Genomic DNA, 27,524 nt, shown 5'->3' on the forward strand with positions numbered 1-27,524 from the left:
TTAAATCCATATCGAGTGCGGCAAGCGAGAAGCGCGGACGTGTATATTGCAGCGAGTGACAAGTGCATTTACAGATGGCGGACAGCACAATCAAGAGAAACATCCCTATCAAGTTGGGCGACTTCAGCGTCATCGACACAGAATTCTCCAACATCCGGGAACGGTTTGATGCGGAGATGAGGAAGATGGAGGACGAAATGACAAAGTTCAGATCGGAATTGATGAACCGCGAGAGCAACTTCTTCAAAACTACCTCCAGGTAGGTTAGGTTATGTTTCGAATAAACTAACTTGTAGGTTTTAGGTTAGATTGTGTGGTTGCGGCCAAATGCTTGAGTGTGGTAGTCTCATTCAGATAATGAGATATTGTACAGACTATTAAGCGCTTAGCTACCTCTAGGTACTGGTACTAATAGGATTTAATGTCGAAAAATTCCTCCAGTGGGTTAGAGGTTATGTCTGATTAGATAAGGGAACAGCTAGATTAGGCGTGATAGGACTTTCTCCAGATAAGCTGTGCGCCGGTTAGGTATATAGATATAAGACAACCAGCTTTTACCGGGGTTGTTTATTACTGAATGTATTGAGTTTATTAGTTACCAAACTTCAAAACAAAATTAAATTAATAATAAACTGAGCGTTTGGTAGTCGGCGTCACATATAAAATTTTTTTATTTAATATATTGCTGTGTTATCAGTACTCAGTAGAAATATCATGGGAAGGGGACCACGACCATTAGCTAAAATTGTAATTCTAGTTGAGCGGAGCGAGCCTAGTTCTTCCTACTACCATTGAATATATCACACTATAGTGTTATATATTCAATGGTAGTACACTCCTGCTATTGTTATACAAATACTCCTGAACGGCTGATGCGATCCGCACGAAATTATTTAGCACAGTTTTTTCACCAACTTTGGGAAGATTTAAATTTGAAATGGTACAAATTGGACTAGAGGACGTTTTCCTAATTGAATTTAAACCTTTAGAAATATATAACACGAGCCTTCGGTTGATTGGTCGCCATGACAGTAACTGCAAGATAATAATAAAAAGGCGAATACAAGAATCGGAACATGTTTACCAACAAATCATCCAATCTAGCATATTACAAATACAGAACAAAACGGAAGAACAATCATCGGGTTATTGCCACTGGGTATAATTTATTACAAAATGAATAACCAATTATAGGCTTATGCCCCATTGACTTTGGATACTGCAAGTAGACAACTCATTACGTGAACCAAATGTACCATTGACTTTGGATACTGCAAGTAAACATTCCGTTGACGTGAACCAAATGTACCAATGGGTTTAGGGGATTGAACCCCCCTGACCTTAAAACGTGATTTTTTACAATTATTTTTCCCTACATTAAAAAAATCTTGTATATGTCTCTAAATAGCCTAAAACAGGTATAATTTTCAAAAGTTTTCCCCTAACCCCCCCCCCCCCCACGGGGTAACCCTCACACCTTAGGGTCATCATAGTTACGCCTATACCACTGTGTCGTATTTTTAATACAGTGTATTTTGATAAACATGACATTGTACAACTTAAACATTTGCGGAAATGACATTGCACCACTTAGAAAAGTTTCAAGTCAACTTTATGCCTACAGCGTAGGCCTACCCATTGGTTAAAACACGCATACGACTTGCAAATAACCAATTAAAAACAGGGAAACACTAAACCATGTAAAACATGATTTTAAACATGTTTTATTCATTAACACGAATGACAATAACAACTGATAAGCCAGTTTTTGTCGTGTCGGCGCTTACAAAAGGTGGATTTGCATGTAGATGACTCAACACCATCAATACACAGCCTCATAGATAACATAGACCTTGGAACTTTGACATGGTATTGCGTTATGGCTATACTTGTGATATCATTGACTTTGGATGCTGCAAGTATACCCTCATCCTGATATAAAATCTTTGATGAGTGTTTCATTTTGGTGATATTTAGCACTGATGTCGACTATTTTATAAAATTTTTCCTTTACACGTTGTTTAAGAGACATTGCAGATAAATTGTCAAACAGAATTCCAAAGTGTTTGGAAACAAGGTGTTTGTTTATCTTGCAAGATAAGGTACAGACACACTTATCAGCTTATAAGTGTTGTAATCTATTATCAATGAGATAACATTTCCCACACCTCCCAAATGCTGGGTAGGAATGAATAGTACTGTACTAGGCAACTCTTAGCAATTAACCCTTCCAAAAAATCATTCGATAATTAAGAATGTAAAAAAAAACTCTGGGAAAGTTTTATATTTAAACACTATGCCTACATAAACCGATTTAGAAACAATTTTTAAACGTTTAATGTAAAAAAATTTAAAAATTCGAAGTTTAGTTTTAACTTTAATTTTAAATTCAACCGAATAGACTCAAAGTACACATTTAGCTTGACCTTAGCACATTTCCAACACTAAATTACAGTTTTTGAAGTGAATTAACCCATTGTGTTACTAAGTTAATAACGACCAACGTTTTCCACCTTAATAACGTGGCCTTAGGCCAAATTCCGAAGGCTTTGTCGCCAGGCTGACGCGTGTTTTGGCACAAATGAAGTGTTAATTGACCAGAGACTTGTCAAGACAAGCCACTCCTATTGACGACAGAAGTCTATTTGTTTCAAATGAGTAACTAAGAAATGTTATCAAATAATTGATCTTTATATTTGTCTAAGTGCGTAAAATAGAGAAAAATACTGTGTTACTTCAGTCATTGGCTCTGAAAAGTCGGTAGGCCGGGAGTGTTGCACGACGTCCAAGAGCCACGACGTCCAAAACATAATTTTTGAGTTGTTGCACGACGTCCAAGTGCCACGACGTCCAAAAGTACAGTAACTGCCAAAAATATAGTCTTTCTACAAGCTTTGGACGTCGAGGCACTTGGACGTCGTGAAACAGCGCACTGTAGAATTGTAAAAAAGTATCATTTGCACCACGTCCAAAGCCTCTGCCAGTTGCACGACGTCCAAGTGCCACGACGTCCAATCAATATTTGACTGTTGCACGACGTCAACTACACTCCTTAAAAAACGTAATTTGCGTTTTACTACTATTAATAAATAACAAAGGTTGTTTGCAGGGTTGACTTCTTATCAAAGTTTACAATAAGACGTGATTGGGAGTATAAACTCAAGGGGATCTGAAAATCGACACTTGTTATCAAGGTTCCACTGTTATTAATGGTTGCATTTGGTTTGTTTCGGACGTTTAAAAATTCAAAAATACAGTAAATGTAGAATTTATTACTGCTCCAAATTCAAAATGGTAATTTCTGCAATTCAATTATTCTGAGTGCATTTAAAGTAGAACCTCGTACCCAGGTAACAGGTAATGGGGATCAACAAAATAGACCTGTTATCGAGGTAGAATTCTTATCGATGTTTGCCATTAACATCTGATTAGGTGCGTAATACGAAATCAAGAGTAGGCATATTTGAAATTACACTTGTTAGAAGGGCGACTTGTTATCAAGGTCTTGTTAATAAAGTTCCACTTGTGCAATGTACAATGTGAAGAAAAGCACACAAAAAAAAACCCAATAACAATAATATTGTCAATGATCGCCAATCGTTATTATGGTTTGCAAAATCTTAGGTGAGAAAAATATACAGCAGATATCTAATCGAGCTGATTCATTTCGCAAAATAAAATGATCTACGTTAGCATTGCAAACGTTTTGAAAATGTTTTTATCTGAATATTGTTGCAATTGCAAGTTGCAACCAAGATCGCATTACAAAGTTTGAAGTGCAAATTGCAGCGGAATTTCCCTGTTGGCAGGTTAGACAACCTCACGACTAGATTTCCTCTTTCACAACAATTGGCACCCCTGCAGCTGTCAATCACATGGTTGACATTGTTACCTCTGATGCATGACATCATGTTTGAAAACGATCATGTTTCATTGGTTTTGCAATACTGAGTAGTGGTACTGTATTTGTATTGTACGTGCAATAGATAATGTTATCATTGATGAAATATATTATGGAGAATTTTACGGAAACACACCCGTAATATGATTAGCAATTCAAATATTATTTTTGTTGATGTTGCAGTTTAATTTATTAAAAAAGCATTACATTAAAACTAAAGGGTACTTCAAAGAAAAGGGAAACTATAAAAAAACTATAAAACTATGAAAACAAAAAAACTATAATAAAACATACGGATCGATTCAGCCGTTCAGGAGTAGGTGTTGAATACATATTCAAAGGTAGTAGGAAGAGCTAGGTCGCTCCGCTCAACTAGGATTACAATTTTGAGTGTAGGACTTTCGGCCTGGGGTGATTATGAGAAACTTACCCTCCGCAACAAACAATAGGGAACGTGGGTAGCTCTGAGTCTGCTGTCCCCAAAAGATTCCCTATAGGTAAATTGAAAAGATTTTCTGGGTAAGAGTGAAGTAGGGAAGGGGTGATATGGGGTGTTTGACACAGCAAGCTGGCCAAAAACTATGAATAGGATTAGGTACGGTACTTCCAAGAAGGACCTGAGCCCCAGAGCACTCCAGAGCAAGAGCAGGTATTAGGATTTAAATCTAAGTTTGGGCTAGTTTAGTTACAAACACCGTGCCAAAAGTTGTATATTTAAACAGTTTTTAACCAATTTTAACGACGATTTGACGACATATGTGTCACCTCAGTTCAAGATACAAAAACAGTGGATATGTATAAATTGACCATCATAATATTAGTTATAGATATTATAGTTTTGTTAAACATTATAGCTTTTATAGATAGGCTACTGCAGAAGGTGGGGCCACCATCCGCCTATTGTCACTATAGCTTTCATAAATCACAAACGTTGACGAATTAGTCCCACTTAATATGATTTCAAGGCTTGTTTACATAAGAATCCATCCACTCAATAGTACAAAAATATTATCCATACAACAGTATATTATATTATTACAGTGATACAATCAAATTTTATGTAAACGGTTAAGGCCATTTACCAAATAAAAATATAGGCATATGGCATATCAAAATGAAGCTTAGAGTGTGTAGATTTTGCCGAAAAGTATTGATATGGACGAACTCCCTAAGGGCTCTGCCCCACAGGCTGATTTTCAAAAGGCTACGCCTTGCATGTTTTGGAAGTTATTATTTGATTAATTTAGTGAACAACAGCTGGCCAATGCAATCGACAATATAGTTTGTTTGTTTACATTTTTGTTTACTTATTTTATTATTTACTTTTACGTTCTTAAAAGAGCGGTGAATGGACAGTGAAGCTATTTATAGCTGTTTGTTACAAGTGAGTAACTAAAGGTGTTCGAACCATGATGACTATGAGATTAACAAACCATGTATGTTGTTCGTTCCAAGAGGTTGTCACCGATCTTTAACAGATCGCAATTTCATTGAAAAGTATTAAAGATGTCGTGAAAGAGAGCTGCGTGTTCAGGTACAACCTCGGCCAACCTTAGGACGTAAGGTATGAAGGTTCCACTGCCTTTAACATCCTTTCACATGAAAATTTCTCGAACTTGGGCCCTTTAAATGAAATATAAAGTCAAAGTTGATTAAATTAATTTAATGGTGGTTTCTGTTCACCCGTGAATTCACGTTTAGAACCTCTTGTTTCAGTTTAAAGTGTGAATTGTAGTTTAACAGCTGAATGTACATTCGTAGTACATTCATTCAGATAATTTAAACAAGAGACGTAGGCTAGTATAAAAATAATGATAGGCCTACTTTAATTAAATTACAGTCTGGTGTAAGGTAAACAAAAAACTGCAGTGTTTAAAATAATGTTTACCTAAAAAAACTTCTGGTAGTGTCCTATTTACAAGCAAATACAAAGTGAAAGTAAATAACAATTTGTTATGTAAAAACCAGATAAACACTAAGTATAAAATACGAAATTAAAAACTAAACCAATGTAACAAGAGACAAGTATGTTATAAAAATGCGTTTAAAATATAATCCTATATATTAATTAACAGTCTGGTGTATTGGTACAACAAAATATTAAAATTAAACTTGTAACTGCAGTGTTTAAATGATCAATTACTACAAAAAGGCTTCTAGTGATGTAGATATTTACAATCAATAAAAGAAATTTACAGTTTGTTATATACAAAATCAGAAAATTTAGTTGGATGGAATTAAATGCCCCTATGCATTTCATTCAACAATTAATTAATGTAATTTGCTATTTAATAATTGGAACACACAATTCAACATTGTGCATTTCCAACAAAAATTATGTTGGATGGAATTAAATGTACTGTTGTTGTTAGGTGAAATAACACAGAACAAGTAAGTATCAAAATTAAACTTTTACGGCCAAAATTTAGCGTACGCAGCCAACGAAATAAAGAATTTAAGTTAAAATTACTACAAGTATTTTGCATTTAAAGGTTTCGTAATACAGTAAAGTTAAATAGACACCTTCTAGTGATGAAATGCACTATTTTGTATTGTTTTACTACCTTACACAAACATCTGTTACTTTTATATTTAGTGTTCGCGGCCAACGAAATAAAGAATTCAAGTTCAAATTACTACAAGTATTTTACATATAAATGTTTCGTAATACAGTACTGTTAAATAGGTACCCTCTAGTGATGAAATGCACTATTTTTTATTGTTTAACTACTGTTCACGAACATATGTTACATATTTAGCGTTCGCGGCCTAAGAAATAATGAATTCAAGTTCAAATAACTGCAAGTATTTTACATTTAAATTTGTCATAATACAGTACTAAAAACCACTATCATATACAGTACTAGCTGTGTACCCGTTCTACGCACGGGGATCTTATAGTAATCAGTTGAAACATTCTTATATAAAGAACAGCAATTGGTTTGCATATTTTCAGATATGCTGGCCAAACTATTTATTATACATAACTTCATTTTATGATGTTTGTTGTTGTTCCGGATCGGTATGACAATCAATAGGCTAAATTACCTGTGTCCGCCGGCCGATCCTAAATTACAGGAGATGCATTTCGGCGAAATTAAATCGCCATCATCAGTCCTAATATAAGGTCTTGAGCTTCCCCATTAGGTGCGTCTTGGAGTTTTTGAAACACATACACGAACTGTACACTTATATACATGACGAATAAAACATAAATACACGGTAGGCCTACTTGTATTTTTACTATGTACAAGTAGACGCGCGTCGGTCATGTGCCGAATCTCGACTGAAAACGCCCAATTAAAAAATGTAAGTTTCCCAGCAATGTACAACACTGATTCAAGGTCTATTTCCCGGTTATCAAAACTCAAGAACAATTTTATACACAAAGAATCTCTATTTTCATTTACTGTTACCCTACATATTAGGCCTATTGCACTTGCGATCAATTAAATCCGTTATGTAAGGTAAAACGTTTTTAATCTTAATTGGTTTGGATTCGCTTTCAAAACGTGATCGAAAATGTTTGCGGTATTTGTAAACAACATTCAATGTATACATATCAGTGACAGCTAGAAGAAAAATAATCTTGATTTGAACAGCTGTTCGTTATTTCATAGAAGAATGTGCTAAACATTGGGAGAAAACTGTACAAAAAATCGCACAAAATTGTGTTTTTAAACGTCCGTCATTTTATTTATAAAGCGGTGACGCCATATTTTAATGGCTAAAGACAATCTCGCCAATCCAGTGAATACATTTAAATGATTTGGAACTTGATAGGTACTCTCGTTTTTCAGGAGTAGGCCGCGTAAAATGGCTCTTGGGTCGTAACAGACAGGAAGACAGACAGAAATTTAGATGAGACTTGTTTCGGTTTCTCTAATGTATAAAACGTAAAAATAACCTAAAAGCTTATGATTCTGAGCAATGTACAGACAAAACTCTAATTTTATTTATATAGATTGAAAGAAGCATAAAAGATTTATTATATGTAGTAAGAATTTGCGTATTTTTGAATCTAAAATTTTGAAACAAAAATAGGTTTATTTGGGGCGGATATCCACCACCCGTAGACACCATCACTTCCTGAGTCGTTAATGCCAAAGATTACAGCAGTATTCTAATACAATAGTAATGTATTTCCTAGAAGGTTGGCTCCAATGCTATTTGCCCTGTTTCCTGTGTCGACGACCCTGTCCACCACCCCACAGGTATTTCCGGGAGATTCCTGGGATTTAGTGGGTAAAGCGCAAGCTCAGGTCAGGTACCTACTCCCGAGAAACCTACCCTTTACACCACATAATAGGGGCAGCCCAGGCCGAGTCAGGGGCAGCGCAGGCCGAAAGTCCGTTTCCCTACAATTTTAGCTCATGGCCTCCTTCTCATGATATATCTTTTAATAACACAGCAATGTATAAAATTTAGTTTACTGTTAATTTATGATAATGACAAACAATGCCACATTTTGAAAAGACGGTACAAATACAATATGACATCGTTTTAAATTCGTCTCTTCGACAAATTACACCACATAAAAAAGCTTACTTAGTTAGCTTAGGAAACTTATGTTTTAGAAAATACTACCTATAATACCTTGATTTATTTTCATTATCTAAAACTAAATTAACCTTGCCTATCAGAGCTGCAGCGCACTGTAAGGAGAAGTGGACCTTTTCATGATAAGACCAAAAATATAGTTTATTGATGTTTATAAACATGGAACTTAAACCTTTTTTATAATAAGTCGTCTTCGATGCTGGTGTCCCAGTTTGTTTACATTCTTGATTATCGAATGATTTTTTGGAACGGTTGCCTGGTACAGTACTACTAATTCTAACCCAGCGTTTGAGAGGTGTGTGGCAAATGTTATCTCATTGATAATAGATTACCTCGCTGATAAGTGTGTCTGTACCTTATCTTGCAAGATAAACAAACACATTGTTACCAAACAGTTTGGAATTATGTCTGGCAAGCAATTAATTCTGTTTCCAAACGCATTCTCTGGGTAAACTTCCATCGAAAGTGAAACTGAAACCAGAGTTTCACAAATAACAGCTACGGTAACAATTTTGAAGTTTGCACCAAGTAGTTGTTAATTTTGTTGACTATTTTGTATTTGCTTTTTCAGTTTGGGAATATTTTGTTCAACCAAAGATTTGAACCCTTTAAGCATTACGCATGCTTCATTCAACTTTTAAAATCGACTGTTGTTTACTATTTGTTTATTTTTATTAATTCAAAATTCTTATTAAAATAAGTTATCGAGTATTCTCGTGTATTACAATCAGAGGGTGAGAAATGTACCTAAGCAAGTCAAAATCAACCAATAAAATCAATAAAATTAACAGCTCTGTAACGATGTCATGCCGTTGATTATATTTATTAGTATATTTAGTATATCATTCTAAAATCATTGGTAGTAAAAAGATACTTACAATTGTGCAAAGGACAGATAAATACCAGTAATATAATAAAGAAAGCAAAGACGAAAAATCGTGCTAAAATTAATGTTAATTGGAATTTAAAAAAAAAATTAAATAACTGCGTTACTAATGCATATTTTGTCAGTCAACTAGACTTAATACGACTGTAAGTAATAAGTATTTTGCTATAGAGGGGAGAACCTAACAGCTGGTGACCATGAGTGTATGCTTCAGTGACCTTGCAATGGTGAATTGTTTGAATGTGTACTAGATGCATTTGTAATGCATCTATCTATAAGACCTAGGCATCGGTAAGACATAGTCTTATAAGACCTATTGGTTGCTTTAGACTGGAAATTGTTTGTATTTTAATAGACAATACGTGTTTTTAAATTTAGATTTAATATATAGGAGTTTGTAATTTTAAAAGCTTATCTAAAAGTAAAACAGTTATGCTATGTATGTTCTTGATAAAATTTCTCAGTAGTATAAATAAGTGTAGTGTTTTATCTTACTTAACTAGTATCGCTTTGCCATAGGGGAGAGGGTGAAATAGAAAATGTAATTCTTAAAAAGCCTACTGTAGAAGACGACTATTACATTTACAATAGTGTATAACAAAATAAATTGAACAATAGGGCTTAGTTTCTCTTTTGACTACTTTTGGCACACTTAGGTCTGCTGCTACAGAGAAACTAATTTGGCTAAGTGTTTTTTAGTGAAATGTCACTTAAAATTTTATAAATAACTTTGTCGTATTTGACCAAAACATATCCATAAAAAGCAACCGGTAACTGTTTACTAATCATCCAATAATGCAAAATTTTCATTTTAAAGTTTTTTTGGAATTTTCTTAGTAATCGCTAAGCATACAACAACTAAATCACCAAATATTTGTTTTCAAGCTCTATAAATGCTTTGGAAATAAACTGAAATATTTTATGCTTTGGGGCTCAAAATATGAAACCCAATTCGTACACTTTTATATAGTATGCTTCTCTGTGAGCTCTCAGAGAGAAAGTGGGGTATGCAAACACAGAGACGAGGTTGTAGCGGACTGTTGAGTATTGTAGTGACTCGGTGGATGACGTCATCATGAGTCATCGGGGGATCATGGGAGTGGGTGGAATGGGAGGGGGATTTATGGGGGTCAGTCGGGAGAATTACACTTCCGTAATCCGTATAGTGTAGGCATACAGCATTACAGTAACACTATAATTGAGGGGAGCGAGCTGATAGTGGTAGCTCGGGCTTCGAAGCCCGATGTCCCGGGTTCAAATCCAGCCAATCAAATATGGATTTTATCTATGTGATGATGCCGCGACCCTCTAGGACTAGCCTGAAGTGATGTGTAAAACAGCTTTCCAGACTAGAACCTAGCTTCCTAAGATGTGAAGGTGGGACGTGAAAAACCTAATAAACTAAATAAAGAATTTGTATTCTTTATTTAGTTTATTAGGTTTTTCACGTCCCAACTCCATATCTTATTTACCGTGGAGGTTACCGTTTGGTGTGTAAACAGTGTTTTTACACTGTGAGGGGAAAAATAATAGGACACGACCAATAAACTACTGTTTGTCATCTATATACTGTAATAGTCCAGATGTATTATTATGAATATTACTGTATATTGACTGAACTTTATTCAGACATAATATGAAGTTTTTAGTTTTTCGAAATTATAACTCAAATGTATGGAATTTGTTTTAAGTGTATGTATTCATTATTGCGGACATGTTTTCTCCTCGACGAGTAAGAAACAAAATTTTCAAGAAGTCTAAACCACGAGAAAACGTTTTTACTAATCGTATCGTATGATGCCTAAAACGTCGTTTTAATAACTTGAAGTTAATATTTTTTACAGAATATAAGTTTATCAATGCTGACAACTAACCATTCTATTTAAATCTACCTGAAAAAGTATAGAAAGAGCAACGAAGAAATCAATCATTCTTACATTTATTGGTTATTCGATATAAAATAAATTTGGTGACTATTGAAATTTAATCAGTTGATGATTTAGATTATTTTACTAAAATATTTAAGTTAATTCAATTACAATAAAACGTCACTACAACAGTAATTAATAATTAAATGAATATTTTACAATTAAAACACTTTTATGAAGTAAACCCCGTTATCATAAATGAACAGTAACAACATTAATTTATAATAATGTTTTTATTGTGTAATGAGTTTTATTGCTGACAGCTTTTTGTCTAAATTAGTATTATAATACCTCGGAATGAGATTTCCTCGTAAAATAAGGTAATAACAGTACGTATATACAAATCTGTTTAAAAAAAAAATTTTAGTTTTTCGTTATAAACATCAACAGTTAATGGTTTTACCGTTATAAAAATCAACAGACAATGTTTTTCGTTATAAACATAAACAGACAATGTTTTTCGTTATAAACATCAACAGACAATGTTTTTCGTTATAAACAACAATTTTTTCTAGTTTTAAAACTTTTTATAATCTGTGCGAGTGTGACTAGTGTACCAAAACAACCCTGTTCTCCTAGGACATCTTCGCAATTATATCTTATAGTTTTTATAAGTTGGTACCACTGAAACTGTACATGTTGGCAGCACTGGCAATTACATACTTCAAGTGGTGTTGTCATTACCAGTCCTACCAACATGACAACACTAATTATGAAAACCATCACTATACTGTCATATCATCATTACAATTACTGTATCTTATCCCACAGCAGCTACAATCGAATGATTTTAACACCGAATAAACGTCCAACTTTCAAATACATATAGGTTATGTTGGCATAGGTTTAAAATTGGTTATATAAAACAACATAATTATTTCTTTATTTAAATGGGACGGAACTAATTGTTTCAATAGAACGTTTTTATTACAACTTATTCTTTGTTTTGAATGGCAATCGATTTCGACTAGTCATAAAATAATAGTTTATTGTATACCACAGTTTGGGGTTTACTATATTATTTAAAATTGATTTTGAGTACTTGCAAAAATAAAAATATTTATACTATTAATACATTTGGATTTCAAGCATTAATTTTATTTTTATAATTATATATTTATTAAAAATTGTAATTACTTATGTCCAAATAATAATAACATTATATATATTTTTTTAATTTCTTATTTATTTATTTCCATTGATTTTAAATACACTAATTCCATGTTTAAAATTGTATAAATCTTAGCTCATTTTTAGGAATTTTGTTAAGTAAGGAGGCAATATTGTAGCTTTCGAAGGAAGATCCACAATCTAATCTCAACCTTTACAGAGTTCGATAAAGTCAAGTAGGGCATAAATCCATCCCTTCTACCCTTCTCTATCGACCGACGTCAGTCAAAAATAAATCTTTGTTGGGAACTTCGCGTAGACCACTTAACTAGTTTAATCTGCACAATTTAAAAATTGTTAAGATTTTATTAAATTAAATTAAATTGAAAATTGAGATTTTATCATTGACTAAACATACTATCCTGTACATTATTTAATTGTGTTTAACAAGGCAATTTGATTTTTGTTTTTCTCGTATTGTTTTTATTATTTTATTAGTTATTAGTATTAGAATTGACTTCTATATACTGAATATTGAAAGGTACCTGTATTTTTTGTATTTATTTCTACTATTACACTAAAACATAAAGAAAACTTAGAAAAACAATATTAAAACGTATTTACAAAAGTTTTCTTGATATTTTGTGTTATAATTACAGAATTAAGAGAAGATTTTAACAAATTTGTTAGAAAAAATGTGTTCGTTATCAGCACACTTAAATGTACTCAACATCATAGATAACCGTCTTAAACAGACCTTAATTTTTCTTAGCTGATCCATAAGAATTACAAGCTTTTAACTTATAAAAATAATATGTTTAATATGTGATGGAATTGCCACTGGATTGTCTAAACTTACTAAAATACTAAATTACCTATCAAAGACAGTAACCTAGTTTAAACCTTTATAAGTATTATTTAATATATTTTTATACTTGCATTCAATATTAATAATGTTATTACAATTTGTATTTTCTAATTTTTAAAAGGCTGTAACTAAAATTAATTGTTGAAAAAACTTAAATTTCCATCTAAAAAACCTCCTAAGCCAAGTAGTCGCTCAGTTGCTAGTTAATTATAAATTCAAACCGTGTTCCTAGTTTAGTGATGTAACACTTTCTTTGTTGATTAACAATGAACGTCGTTAACAGTAATAATTATGAACAAAGGGGGGCGCCCCGGTTAGAACAATGGGGAGTTTTTGAGGGGGGCTATAAATTTAAGCGGACATTTATGAAGCGGGTGTGGTATTAGGGGCGTATGAAATTATTCTATTATCTTAGTATATTTCTTAGCAATTATTTTAATTCAAAGTTTTATGTAAGTTTTTTAACTTTTCAATCCTTTTGGTTAGGGTTCAAATCTTTTTGTTCCCTAATGGATTTTATTTGTGGAAATCCCGTTACAATGGGTTTCGGATCCCTTATGGACTTTGAGGTCCAACCATCTTGAAACCAAAAAATATATTTATCTCGGGCAAAGATATACGATTATCATTGTTCAATTATTATAATTTTACACTGTTCTAGCCTACCCATCATATTTAAGATTGCAAAATTATTATCATTCCTGACATTACCATTTTGTATTATTATAATGTAGATCATAAAGTATGACGTAGCTCCTGAACTAGAATGCAAAATGCTCAAATTTGACAAAAAAAATCTTGATTTCAAAGTATTGGAACACGTATGGGAAAACTGTTCAACTAGGTAGTAAGGTGGCAGAAAAGTTAAGGCAGCTAAACGAAATATTACTCTAAGCTAAATCACAAACGGAAACTCAGCCATTTTGTCTGCTTAAAAAATGTCCAGATATTTCTCAAGAATCGTAAACAGTAGGTAAAAATTTAAAAATCATATCCACTAACGAAATTTGTGGTCCATTCAGAACCAACCGTGTGAACTCATTCACCGCCACTATACAGGGCGTAGCGACCAGAGAAAATTGAAACTGAATTAAATCTATTCACCTGTACAAATTGAACTCAATTGGCTCATCGCGTGGCAGCTGATAGAAACTTTTGGGGAATTAATCCCCCTCCCCCCTCAAGATACCTCAAGCCGGCGAAAATTAATCTGTCAAAAGACCTGGTCGCGTGAGCTTCTCAACATGCAACGCTAAGCAATTGGTTTGTTTCCTCATTGACTTTAGAAACTGCGAGGGAACTTTTAATCTTGTCGTTATCTGAAACTGGAGTTTTGGAGTGTTTTTTAGGGTTAGTTTTACAATGTGAGAGTTACTGTTCGGTTCTAATACGAGAGGACAAGTAATATTTTTTGTATTTTGTGGGTACGACGACGCATTTGGCAATTTGTTACATTTTTCGCAAGGAAATGGTCCAAACTCTGGTCTTGTTACTATGTAACATCGGCCTTTTGTTATATAGTTAGCAACATTAAATCCAATAGAGAGTTGATTTCATCCATCATCTGTCGTTTTCTGCCGTTAATTGACAAATTTTATTATAAATGTATGGTTTGAAAAGAGTTTTCCGTCAATATTTTTCTACATCTTGTCTAAGATATTAAACAGATTTTTGGAATGTAATGAAAAGCATATACTGGTAAATTATACGATTTGATTCCCAATATCCAATTTCAAGTATTACTGTGCCATTAAAAATCTATTAAAATGTGTAAATATTATTGTAAAACAACAAAATGGCATATTATACTAAGGAACATTATATAAGAGTCAACAAAATATTTCATCTCTAATATTTAGTATTCAATACAATACAATCGGTGTAACACAACTTGGTAAATTTATTTAATTTTATTATTCAACAATTACTGGTTAAGGACTAAATTTTCTAAACTATACAGTTCAATGACCTATAGAAAAAGCTCCAGAGTATCTTATCAAAGTCTCTAAGCTCGCAATCAAAGTTTTAATGAAACCTCTCAAAACTTGAGTGATTGTCACTTAAACTTTCAAAAATCTCATCAAATCAGCTGTCAATACTAAATAAGTACACGATAAATTCATAGGTAGTTTCACAGATTATAAAACGCCCCCTCTCTCCCTCTTAAATTTATATTGAAATCGCCCACCACAACCCACGGCCTACCCACGAAACCTTATCCACGGCCGTAATATCGAGAAGGCGTGTCGCAATCGGAGGCAGTGGCGCCAACAATAATTTTGTTTATGCAGCTGTTATTTTCAGCGACATGATCGAAAAGGCTGTTGCGATTGTTTACGTGTTGCATCTTGGAAATGTTTGGAAATATGAGTTGAATAAATTTGATGTTCAAGTAAATAAACTTATTAAATGTTTATGTAATAAATAAACATTTACAATGAGAACCCCCATATCTAAATATTGTTTGGTGAGTGGTTATGATGTTATTGGTGAAGGCTGCTGGTTCGATCCTAGCATTAGCAAAATCTATTTTCGGCCCAGGTTTTTAGTAAGGATATAATTTTATGATGCTATCTAACAGAATAATCCACCTAGATAGTAAAAAATCTAGTTTTTGGCCGTTTCCTTTGAAATAATTTAAAAAGCCAATGGCGTGGGAAATCACAAATAAGGGGATTAAAAGTTATAGATTTAATGGGAAATCGTTTTGTAAAACATACGAAAGAAAATAAAATAATTATCATAGATAAACCAGTAAAATTTTTCCTTTTAAAAATGACATATTTTAATATAATTATTTTATCTCAAAACGCTTGAATGTGCAAAGTGTGTAAGTATGTTTATTTGTTTTTAATGAAACCAGTCCAATAATAAATATATTAATAGGCAAGTATGTTTCTTTAAAACTTTTTTTCTCAGCTTGTGTCTATAGCAGGGAAAATCTACGCATACTGTTGGAAATATATTTTGCTGTAGATGTGCAGAATACCTTCATAAATTGAAATAGGCTCATAAATAAGCACAAAAAATTAATTTCAAATTTCAAAAATTAACATGAACCTAATGGGTTGTCATGCTGGTGACGAAATAACAACAAAAGATAAGCAAAAAATCAAAACAAATGGAATAAATTACAATCACATGTTATATTTACTGCTTAGGGTGAAAATAGAGAAGCCTGTAGTAGGCCTACATTACATATTTTTGGTCGAGTTTTCGACCACTAGTATTGTTCATTCAACAGTAATAATTGAATCCGAATAAATACAATACGACTACTGTATTTTAACCTTAAAATACGTTTGTTGCTTCGAATATTGCTATTGTACCTTTTTGACTAATAAATAACTGAGGAGAACGGTTAAACAACAATTTGTGAAAAACTTTGTATTCCAAGTCCAAGAGGCTCTATGCTGTCATGGAATGGCAAAGTTTATGTGGGCAGTTTTATTTTATAGTTGTAAAGCTAGGTTTATGTGTTTGCTTAACCCACTTCACAAGTTTATGATCTGTTTACCTTGTTTACTTGTACTTGGTTAGTTTGAGAATAATTTTGTGTAAATAAAGTTTATTTATTTGATCTTAACGATGTCTGGCTCCAGTAAAACGCCTGCAAAGTCATAACATTGTGATACCAGTCCGTACAATATTTACTTAAATGTTTAACATAATTTTGTATTTATTTGTGGTAATGTAAATTACAGAAATAAAATTACTCCTATTATTCTTAAAGCTCGAAATAAAAACTCTTTAACACTTCGTTTTTGAAGCTATTACATCTTGGTGTGTGAAGAAACTATTATTTTTTTACCAATTGAGAATGGGAGCGTCTGGGCGTTTTCAAATCAAATATAAGTACAGAATTGAGTAACCTTGTATAAATTGTAGACTATCCTAGTGTTGAATCCAGCTAAAAATACTGACACTAGGATTGAAGCAGCTGAAAACCCATAAACTACAAAGAATGAGACAATATTTCAGTCAAAAAATGATGCAGAAATGTTTTGTCTTGAGAAAAAATAACGGCTTAAGCTTGTTTGGTTTTGTACTCTATTTTTCGCCAAAGATTTTTAGCTTCTTAATTTTCTAAATGTTATTTCCTATATTTTGAAAATTACTATTCTCCTATCGTATTTCCTTTTGGAGCAACTGATGAATATTAGTAAACAAAATAGGCCTTGAGATTTGGTTGTGTGTCCAAAATTGGGAAAACAGGATGTTTCTGTGGGTGTCCGTGTTCCATTTCCAATTTGGTTGGCTCTAATATGAATTTTTCTCCTCAAACGTTAAATAAAAATGCATCAGGAATACATAAATTTAACATGAATAGGTACTTTATCTCCTGAAACTCTTTTATAATTCTTCTTATAGCTGAACTCATGATTGACTGGTTCCTAATCCTCGGAATTTTGTTACAAAACCAATCATCAAGAACTACTTTCAAACCACCAGAAGCTACCATTTCTCGATCGAACCTCGATACTCTTGGCTAGCATTTTCCTGTTCATAATATTGGTGCAAGATATTGGTGCAGAAATACATAGTTTTGAGAGTTTAGGCAGAAATTTATCAAGGCGTGTAGTATTGGCAAAAATGGAACATTGCATCATAGAGAAACATGCAACATATTTTTACGTCATGGATCAAACATAAACCAAGCGACTTTACAAGATAGTTGTAAGTCTTAATCTTGTAAATCTGCAGCCAGTGTGACTCATTTGTAAATACACGTATCAAAGGTCAAAGGTTTATGGATGATACTCCCCCTAGTCCAGATAACATTGAATCGTACAAAACCACGAACCACTAACCCGGTCATATTCAAACCTTCAGTTTCCTTTCCCCTCGGATCCTTACTGACCTTACCTTGCACACTCAGGACTTGTCTCTCCATAAACTTCCTCCTCGTCGCTCCTTATACATCCTTACGACCTCCCACTGTATTAGAGAATATTGTCATCCAGTCACTGCTCTGCTTCAAGACAGCTCAATGTATCGCTACAGGTATTCAGGATTTTTCGTTTTTAAATCTTAATCTAGGTTAGTTCTTTGTTGTTGACACTTTGAAACAGATCTAGGTTAGGTTATGTTTGGTGTGTGTGAGGTTATGTTTGTTTTGATTGGAAGGGCAAGTGAGGTTATGTTTGGAAGGATAAGTGAGGTTGTGTTTGGATAAGTTAAGATTGGTTGGAAGGATGGGTGAACTCATTTTAGTTAGGTTGGATTTAAAGGAAGTTTGGTTATTTTGAGGTTATGTTAGGTGGTATGTAATGTAAGTGAGGTTATGTTTGTCATAATTGAAAGTATAAAATGAGGTTACGTTAGGCCAAGGTTAGGTTAAGTTTGGTGGGAAGGGTGAGTGAGGTAATTTTGTAGGTTAGGTTGAAGTTAGAAGGATATTGGTTATGGTTTTTGATTTACAGTTCTGTCAAACTATGTTGCAAACAATCGTATGTTGAATGGGTTTACTGATATAAGTACAAAGTTTGAAAATATAGGTTTTTTGGAATAGCTTATAAAATATACGACTGCTTAGCCAACGATAGATGTATAAATTGTAACGTTAGATACGGTTATATATATATATAGCTAAGATATATAGCTAAGTTGCTAAGATTATGTTTGGACTAAACTAAAACTTATAGTACTGGTCGATTTGCAAGGCATATTATTTAGGTTGCATTAAGAAGGTCGCTCATAGGCATATATTTACAGAATATATGTAGTTTTTTGGTTTTAATTTAGGCTGCATGAGGTACTACGATACCTACCATATTGATGTCCTCGCGTAGCTTCTGGTTCTGTCGCGGTTGTCATCCAACTCCTTGGGTATTAATCTTCACGCATCAAATGTTGTGGCCAGTGTCCGAATACATCGATCTTTTCGGCATTCGCATCGTCAGATGAAGTTCACTTCAGACTGAGATGGGGACGAAACTTGGCTTATTTAAACCAGAATACGAATATGATAGAGTGAGACACGTGTAGCTTTGTTACAGACTAAGACCAGTTGTTTATTAGTTAGGGTCGTTTAAAATCCTACCAAGAACTGGGTACTGTTTCGACCCATTATGAATCTAACTTGACTTAATTGCAAATAAGTCTAGAGTTTGTTCAAAAAGCGAAGGGGTTCGGGGATTTGGACTACCCCTACCTGTAGCCAATGAACACAAACCTTATTCCTAGTCGTAACTTAACATCCCCACCTTTACCACCTTCGCTATTTGAACAAACTATGACGATCAATGCCACTTCTTTTCATAGGCGAAACTTCTGGCAGTGCACTGCATTTGACATGATTGATGCCGAAAAGATTACTTGTGATCGTGAAACTTCAGTTGATGAATTCACCAGGGCTAGTATAGGACTTTTGTCCTCTTCAGCTTGAAAAGGATCGATGCATTCTGCCTGTCCGATTGGCCATGTCTAGTGAAGCTTTCAGAGGCTTTCTGACCATTATAGCCACTTTGCCTCAATGTTCTTAAAAATATTGTTGTTCTGACGAGTCTTCTTGTTCTGTTTCAGCACGACGTCCAACTCCCTCTCCACCAGCTCTAGCGATGCTCCCAGAGGAGGCTCCAGCACGTGGCTTGAAAGCCTCAACTCTCCTCTTATCCAGGACACCGGCGACAACAAGATGCTCAAGTTGAGGTTTGACGTCAGCCAATACGCCCCTGAGGAGATCGTCGTCAAAACAGTGGACAACAAACTCCTGGTAGGTCTCTTGCTGAATTCTTTCCACTTTGTGCCAATAGTATCATTTTATGGATACTGAAAAGTAAGAACCTTTTTGTGCAAATGCCTCATCTTCATCTTCATTGTTGTCAACTTTGTTCTTGACAGTGTTGTCATGGTATTGCTCCTTAGCCCATTATTATTATATACTATGTATAGGCCTACTGAAAAAAAAAATTATCCAAGTACTTCATCGAGTTTCAACCACTTAGTAGAATTGGCTATGAATGCTGAAAGAAAACCTAGTGTGCAACTGCTTTTTCGAGTTTCTACCATTTAGCAGCGTGGGCTGTGGATACTGAAAGAAAACCTTTTTGTGCAACTTTTTGAGACAACCTTTTTTCTTCGAGTTTCATTAGATGTCTGGTAGTATTTAATGTAACAGAGACCTAACCAGGCTCATAAAATATCTATTACATGTTTGTATGACGAAAAAGGTTTGTTTGACCCTTTTACGTCTTTGTTAATTGAAATTATGACGAAAATAATGGTTCCAAAGAAAAAAACAGAAGCTGAAATTAGAATTTGTAAATAATTTAACCCTTGAAATTCGTTTGCGTGAATCCATTGGGTCTGTTTTAAATCATTTATCTTTAAGGGTTGAAAATCTAAATCTTTACAATAAAATTTCCTGGCACACCACCGTCCGACCTAAGGACTGATATGTCCATTAAAATATAATGGGTATATAAGTTTAGATTTTATCTAAATTTGACAATATGATAAATATTTTAGTTTATTCTGTAGTGTTCTTTCAATAGTGAGATTTATTCTGTATGTACTCGATTTCAGATTCCATTCCCTAAATCAAAACTCCGGATCTAAAAGAATTATCAATGTATCAACGGACAAAATATTATTCTATGTTTTTGACTCAAGGCTCAAGCTAGCGCTTAAAAGAATAATATCTTCCTATCTGCTATACAAGCAAATATAGTAGCGTCCAAACAACGAATGACAACTTCCCCCGTAATTCAATCTGTAGTACTATCCGTGATGCAACCATGTTAAGAAGAAAACATTCAAACAAAAACAACTAATAAGAATTCATCTGTAATGCAATCTCTGTAATATTCTACCCGTGATGCAACGAAGCAAGCCAACAAGAAACATTCAAACAAGTAATAAGTATTCGCCTGTAATCCTCTCAACTAAACAGCTGTCGTCGCTGGCATTTTGCTGTCTTGGCATTCCGTTGCGTTTGCGCGCTCGGCGCTACGACTCCAGTACATTCCTACTAGCTGTTACTCGTACTGTCTTGGCGATTATCGTATAAGTGGTGTCAATTATTGTAAATATGCCATATTACCGTACTGAGCTATAAATAGGCAGCTTACATCATCGTGAGAAATCTGTAGTTACCATTTTGTTTGCTTTGGGAAATTAAATACACTTCGTTGTTTTCTTACGAAATATCACCAACAACTATATTCACTAGGTAAACCTAACTACTGTTTGAAACTAAAGTAAACAAATATTTTGATTCTCTGGAAACATCACCCAAAATATTATCACGATAAATGTATAAGATTAGTACACTCTTATTGGGGTGTTATCATGGTTAATGGAAATTGTAATAAATATCCACACACTAAACACAAAACATATTTTTTCTTTGATGAAATTAGTAAAACACTAATTTGCCTCTAATCCACAACCTTCTTTTACTGTCAACATTATTCGTGTGTTCTATTACAAACATAACCTCACAAAAATTTGGAAACTGGTTTAGTTTATTAGTCAGTTGAAACTATACTAACTATAAATTAACAAAACAAATGTATATTTCACCAAACACCGTATTTTATCAACAAACGAACACGAACAAAAATTCCAAATATAAAAAACAGTAAAACACTTAAAGGTCTGTAATCTGTAGTATCGATGTATTTTCAATCACTATTGTGCTATATTGCCAACCTCACAACAATACAGCAGTCGTGAGTCACCGAACAGTTGGTATCACTGCCAGGACTCATTAGCAATGGAAAGCACAGTTTCTTGCTCTGTGTCGGCGGCGACCTCGTACTCCATGTATGGGCAGCGCCTCTGCGACTTCCCGCCACTATCTCCGATCTTCCCGCGCAATTTGTCCAGCTGTCGTCTGCAACCGATATGGTGCGCTCCAGCTGATATCACGTTTCGTCACGTCATGTCCTAATCAGCTGTTTCCGCTCGTTTAAATGATGATGTTAGCTCCTAAAATAGTCTTAAATTAGGTATGGGCTGGGATTTTTTGTTAAGCATTTTTCAGAGTGTTCAGTACAGAAATACAATTGAGTATACACGTAGGCCTAAGTGTGAAATAAAAATGAAAAAAAAATTCACGTATGAAATACCAAGTGATTAATTAGAAATTTTATATTTATGAAACTTTAAGGAGTTTCGTTTCTGTTTATTTATTCATTCTTCGATAACAACTGTAGGTGTAGGTAGAACGATAGTAATTATAGGTATTTATTGCAGCTTATTTTTACATCTAAATTTGGTTGTATTTTCATATTTTTTAACGAATTTTCATCAATATATTTTATTAGGATATTAATATATTTTAATTAACCTATTGGCACCAATGATTTTAATATGCATAATGTTCTAGGCGAAAATGTGAAAATCGTTAATCCAATACAAAGTCGTAGGCCTAATAAGAATCAAACAGCTGTTAATGTTATTTCCAAAACGTTTTTACGCAAGTTCGTATTTTTCCTCTGTCAATTTAGGAACAGACCACACGTTTTCGCCCACAAACTAGAAATGTCACCCGGGAAAAGATCTCTTAAACAGCATCATAAAGTCGCGTGAAAGACAGCTGAGTTGTAACTTATGACGTGTCTTGGAAAGATTTACTTTTGGAAGTCACGACTTTGCCACACGCAAACTTTGTTGAGATTTGTGAACTGTGTAGCATCTGTAAACGAAACTTGGACTGAAATTATGATTTACAACTACCTCAACAGTAAAATACCCCCGCCGCAGCAAACCTGCAGACTAAGCGAATTTCCATTTGACTGATTGGATTTATACTGAAATGTCTACTTAAAAATATAACATTTATTCTTGATTTAAATAGAATTAGTTTAACAAGTACTTAGGTTTGCTGCATCAGGGAGGGTAAAACTGTTTTTTTTTTTGTAAATGTGAATAGTTAGTAAGAAATGAAAACATTTTCCAAATTTGATCAAAATATTTCACAAACAAGCAAACTACAACAGTTTACTTATTCTCCATAAGAATAACATGGGAATTTTAAATTTACAATTTTTTTGAATTTTCTCCGTAACCATTAGTCGCATAATAACGCTTCAATATACTAAATTATTTGTTTTTTTAAGCTCTACAAAATGGTTTGGAAAGAAATTGCTAAATTTTATGTTTTTTGGGTCAAAAATGGGAAAAACCTATTTTTACCCCATAAAACCCCCCGTAAACCCCCGTTCCCATGGTCCGATCATGCTGGATCGCGAACTCGTTCGAATAAACGTACGTTTACACGTTTGTACCAAATTTCATCAAAATCGGATCATTTTTGCTCGAGTTATCGTGCTGACGGACACACATATATATATATATATATATATATATATATATATATATATATATATATATATATATATATATATGAATTTGAACGGATGGTGTTTTTGGCCTCTAGGGACCTCAAAACGAAAAAAAAATCGGTCCCGCGTCCAGGTCTTACCATGAGTACTACGGTAATAGCTTATTCCCTATATGGGAAATTCGCTAATAAAGTTTCTCATTCACTCTTTACTCTATAGTTATTTTATCCAAGAACTAGCAATAGTTTACGTATATGTATGTTGTCAAGGCGTTTTCTAAAAGTAAGGGTGAAAATTGGCAACGCCGCAGTCCCGGCCACCTGTTGTACTAATTTATAATGGAACGCATGCGTATTGTTTATGTTTACTGCTATCACCATGGCAACAGGCCGGCCGGTGCGACGTTGCCACACACCAACGCCGCGGTCTTGTATAGGAGGTTATGATGTTTAAATATGTATTTTTAAATCGATTGAAGAGCCATTAACAAATAATTACATTAAACAAATGTCTCTTTTGATACATAAGGATGTCAAATCGAAAAGGGAGTACGATTAATCGATTTTATAGGCAAACAAATATTATAAACTTCTACGATACAGTACATCCTCATTTGAATTATTTAGGTTATTATACTAGGCGACGTTTGAAAATGTATTATATTTCCAGGCTGTTTACGATTTAGATGTATATAGGCTTTTGTATTTTTAGTACCTACTTGTGAAAGTTAGAGACACGCTAGACAATATCATAAACAAATTATTCGTTTACGACCAATCTGACTTTTTCTGTTATCACTAAACACGAAAGCTTTTATTGTTGTGCGTGTCGTCTGCAAATGCCACGGCCTTTTATATCGTTCAATGCCTCACAGCCACGCAACTGTCACTGACTTCGTAATCGAAACGTCGCGTCAAAACAAAAACGTTAAGCGTTCTCGCACATACGCACGATTGTGTAATATGATCCTATCCACTACCGCAGGGCAAAGCCCTTTCCTAGAACGCATTCGAACTTTTTCTAGTTGTTGCGTGTAGATTGCATGATAGCACTGTTGGTTTTGTACTGAATTCCTCTTTGTTTCGTGCTAATAATCAGCAAAATAGTTGTGAAATGGGATTGTACATAGGGGTTCGTGTTATTATTTCTTACGTCATCGAAATGAACTACTAGTTCACTGTACTAGGATGGAACATAAACCAACTCTATTGACGATGATACTATAGAACTTACAAACGAAACATAAATCATCATCGTGTAGTACAACAGTCACAATACTCATAACTCATTACTCTTTAAATTTAATGAGTGACAATATTTTTCCCAACAAAAATTAGGGGAATGTTTTATCCTCCACTTCATACATTTGTAAAATAAAAATACTAGTTTAGTAAAAACCTTTTTTTAAATTTCATATTACCATGTCTTAATTGTGATTTCTTTTTGAAATCTGCAAGAAGCAGGAGGTATATTTTTCAATGCATTCGTTGTCTGTTATATGATAAATGTTAGGCCTACTAGTTTCTTTGTCATGACTTAACCTCAAAAATTTGAAATGCCTGATCACATCACAGGCATAGACGTAATGATCAGACTTTTCAAATTTTGAGGTTATGTCATGACACAGAAATGAGTAGGCCTAACATTCATGTCTCTATCTTTGACGAATTGTCAGTCCACTATGCCTCAACAACTTGAGTAAATACCCAACTGTACAAGAGTTTGCAAGAGTTCTTCTCGTCGTCAAGTATTGCATTTCCATTTCGTAGTCGGTCGCGGCAAGCAGGTCATGTTGGGTGGGAGGGGGAGACAAAAATACCCTCCAAGGCGCTCGAGTTGGCTCGGTTCTCGCATTGTTTCTTGTCTGACCAAGAGACAAGGCTCAGAGAATATCGCCCTTGAAACTGGCGAAATTATTATCTCTCTGTACCTTTGGCTACATGGTTCTCAATTATTTGTGCGGAATTTTGTTTTGCCCTTTAAGAGTAATCAACTTTGAATTCAAGTAGAATTCTCACGCTTCTGTACAATTTGAATTTTGCCTGTGTTTTTGTGAAAGTTATACAGTATATTATTATTTTCTCTGCCATTACCAAACCCAATTAAAACCCAACCACCCTTTGCTGACTGACTTTCAGGGTCTGAGATCTAATTTCAGTTGCCTGCATTCCTGAATGGTTCACACATTTTTCAATTTGGATGTAAAATCTTGCAACTTAATTCCAGCAAAGAATTGCTCTCAAAAGCAATTTTAATTTTTACTTAATCCTTCAGTCATTTGATATTGATTCATGATTGAGGTCCCTACATTTTTACTTTGGAGAATTTTGTATGCATTATGTACACATGTGGATACTTAAATTTCCTCAAGTCAAAACTAATTTGAAATCAAGTGTTGATTCAGGAATGTCTTGAAGAAGACAGCTGGAATTTAATCTCAGAAAAAAATCACTCAATGATATTGTTTTAAATTTTCTTCGTTGGTAGTGAGTTTATGTTATTTTGTAGATTGTTTCGGGATTTTATTCCATCACGATGAGTAAAAGCTAAGTTTTCGTCATGTTTCGGGATCTGGAATCTGACCTCTTCCTCTCAGAATGTTTAGTTGAGTGATCAGTCAAAGTTGAAAAATCACAATTAAAATCACACAGAGAACTCTACACTAATAAAAAAAATCTACCCATTAAAGGGTTGGTGTTTTTTGTTTGACTATTATACAGTTTTCTGTGTGGTTGTTAATTGTGATTTTCAGCTTTGACTGGATTTTGTGTTAATCTGGCTCTATGTTTGTGTTAATTACTTTCTCAGCTGACTACAACAGGGAATTAGATTCCAGATCCCAAAACATAATGAAAACTAATTATCGGTTTTTACTAATTGTTATCCAAAATATCTAGGCCTACAATAATTGTTGAAATAGGATAAAATCTAGTTATCTGGGTGGTTTTCAGTTTTTTACCACGATGCTGTCCAAAATAACTGACACCTTGGCCAGTACTGAATTTCTCTTCAGCAGGTCCTCGCATCAGAAGAACTAGTCCACAATTTCATCCACTATAACCATAGACAAAAAGAATTAAATATAGACCGTCAGCTGTGCTGCGTTTACCATAGGTTCTGGCGCACACTGCTGGGAGCGCCATGTTGTTACGGCCTACGCGCTACGTAACTACACGGTGCTCCCAGCGGTGTGCGCCAGAACCTATGGTAACCACTGCACGGCTGACAGTCTATATTTAATTATTTTTCTCTATGCTATAACTGATATCCTGAGCTTTTGCTTATTCTGATTTCTCTTCTGCAGGTCCACGCCAAACACGAGGAGAAGACAGACAGCAAATCCGTCTACAGGGAGTACAACCGGGAGTTCCTGCTGCCCAAGGGGACCAACCCCGAGAGCATCAAATCATCCTTGAGCAAGGACGGAGTTTTGACGGTGGAGGCCCCATTGCCAGCCCTGGGACAACCCGAGAAGCTCATTCCCATTGCGCAAAACTAACGTGCCTACATCACAGAGGTCTTCAAGAACTGGCCAGGTCTGCTGCTAAAATTATTTAAGATTTTAATTTTAATTCTTTGTGAAACAATTTTAAATTTTATTTATTCAAAATCTTTGAAATATGTTTGCAACTGTGTTGTAGTAAAATATTTTAAAATTTTAAATTGAAGTAGACCTGGTCGGCTAAGACCTTACCACGAGTGCTTTTATATGCGGATGTACAGCGTACACAAAACTATATGTTGTAAATTTTAATTTAGAAGAAATTTTATTTATCAGTATTTTTATAAAACCATATTTTATAAGTTCTTCACAATAACCTCACACTAATGTAGGTGTAAATGTTGTAGTGAATTTTGTTAACTCGTTTTATTTATTCCGCCCAAACGCTTTACAGGTTTTTAAAATTATGTTACATGTTTGATTTAATTAGTGTTTATATTTTTGTTCTTTTATGTAATTAAAGTAATATTGTTTCAA

At 34.1% G+C, this 27,524-nt stretch overlaps 1 protein-coding gene across 1 annotated transcript; it reads left to right on the plus strand.

Annotated features, from left to right (window-relative positions):
* LOC128986168 (alpha-crystallin B chain) lies at window positions 1-27,524 on the plus strand. The gene is made up of 3 exons (XM_054406351.1): window positions 1-259; window positions 19,779-19,968; window positions 26,850-27,524. The coding sequence occupies exons 1-3, from the start codon at window positions 75-77 to the stop codon at window positions 27,042-27,044; spliced, it is 570 nt and encodes a 189-aa protein (XP_054262326.1). The 5' UTR covers window positions 1-74; the 3' UTR covers window positions 27,045-27,524.

This window comes from Macrosteles quadrilineatus, unplaced genomic scaffold, assembly GCF_028750875.1.
Source record: "Macrosteles quadrilineatus isolate MER2022 unplaced genomic scaffold, UCM_ALF_1.0 Scaffold_2__2_contigs__length_208266976, whole genome shotgun sequence".
NCBI lineage: Eukaryota > Metazoa > Arthropoda > Insecta > Hemiptera > Cicadellidae > Macrosteles > Macrosteles quadrilineatus.

Coding starts and splice junctions, on each gene's coding strand:
- LOC128986168 (XM_054406351.1), top strand. CDS start 75: ATGGCGGACAGCACAATCAAGAGAAACATCCCTATCAAGTTGGGCGAC. Junction 260..19,778: donor TTCTTCAAAACTACCTCCAG/GTAGGTTAGGTT, acceptor GTTCTGTTTCAG/CACGACGTCCAACTCCCTCT. Junction 19,969..26,849: donor CAGTGGACAACAAACTCCTG/GTAGGTCTCTTG, acceptor TCTCTTCTGCAG/GTCCACGCCAAACACGAGGA.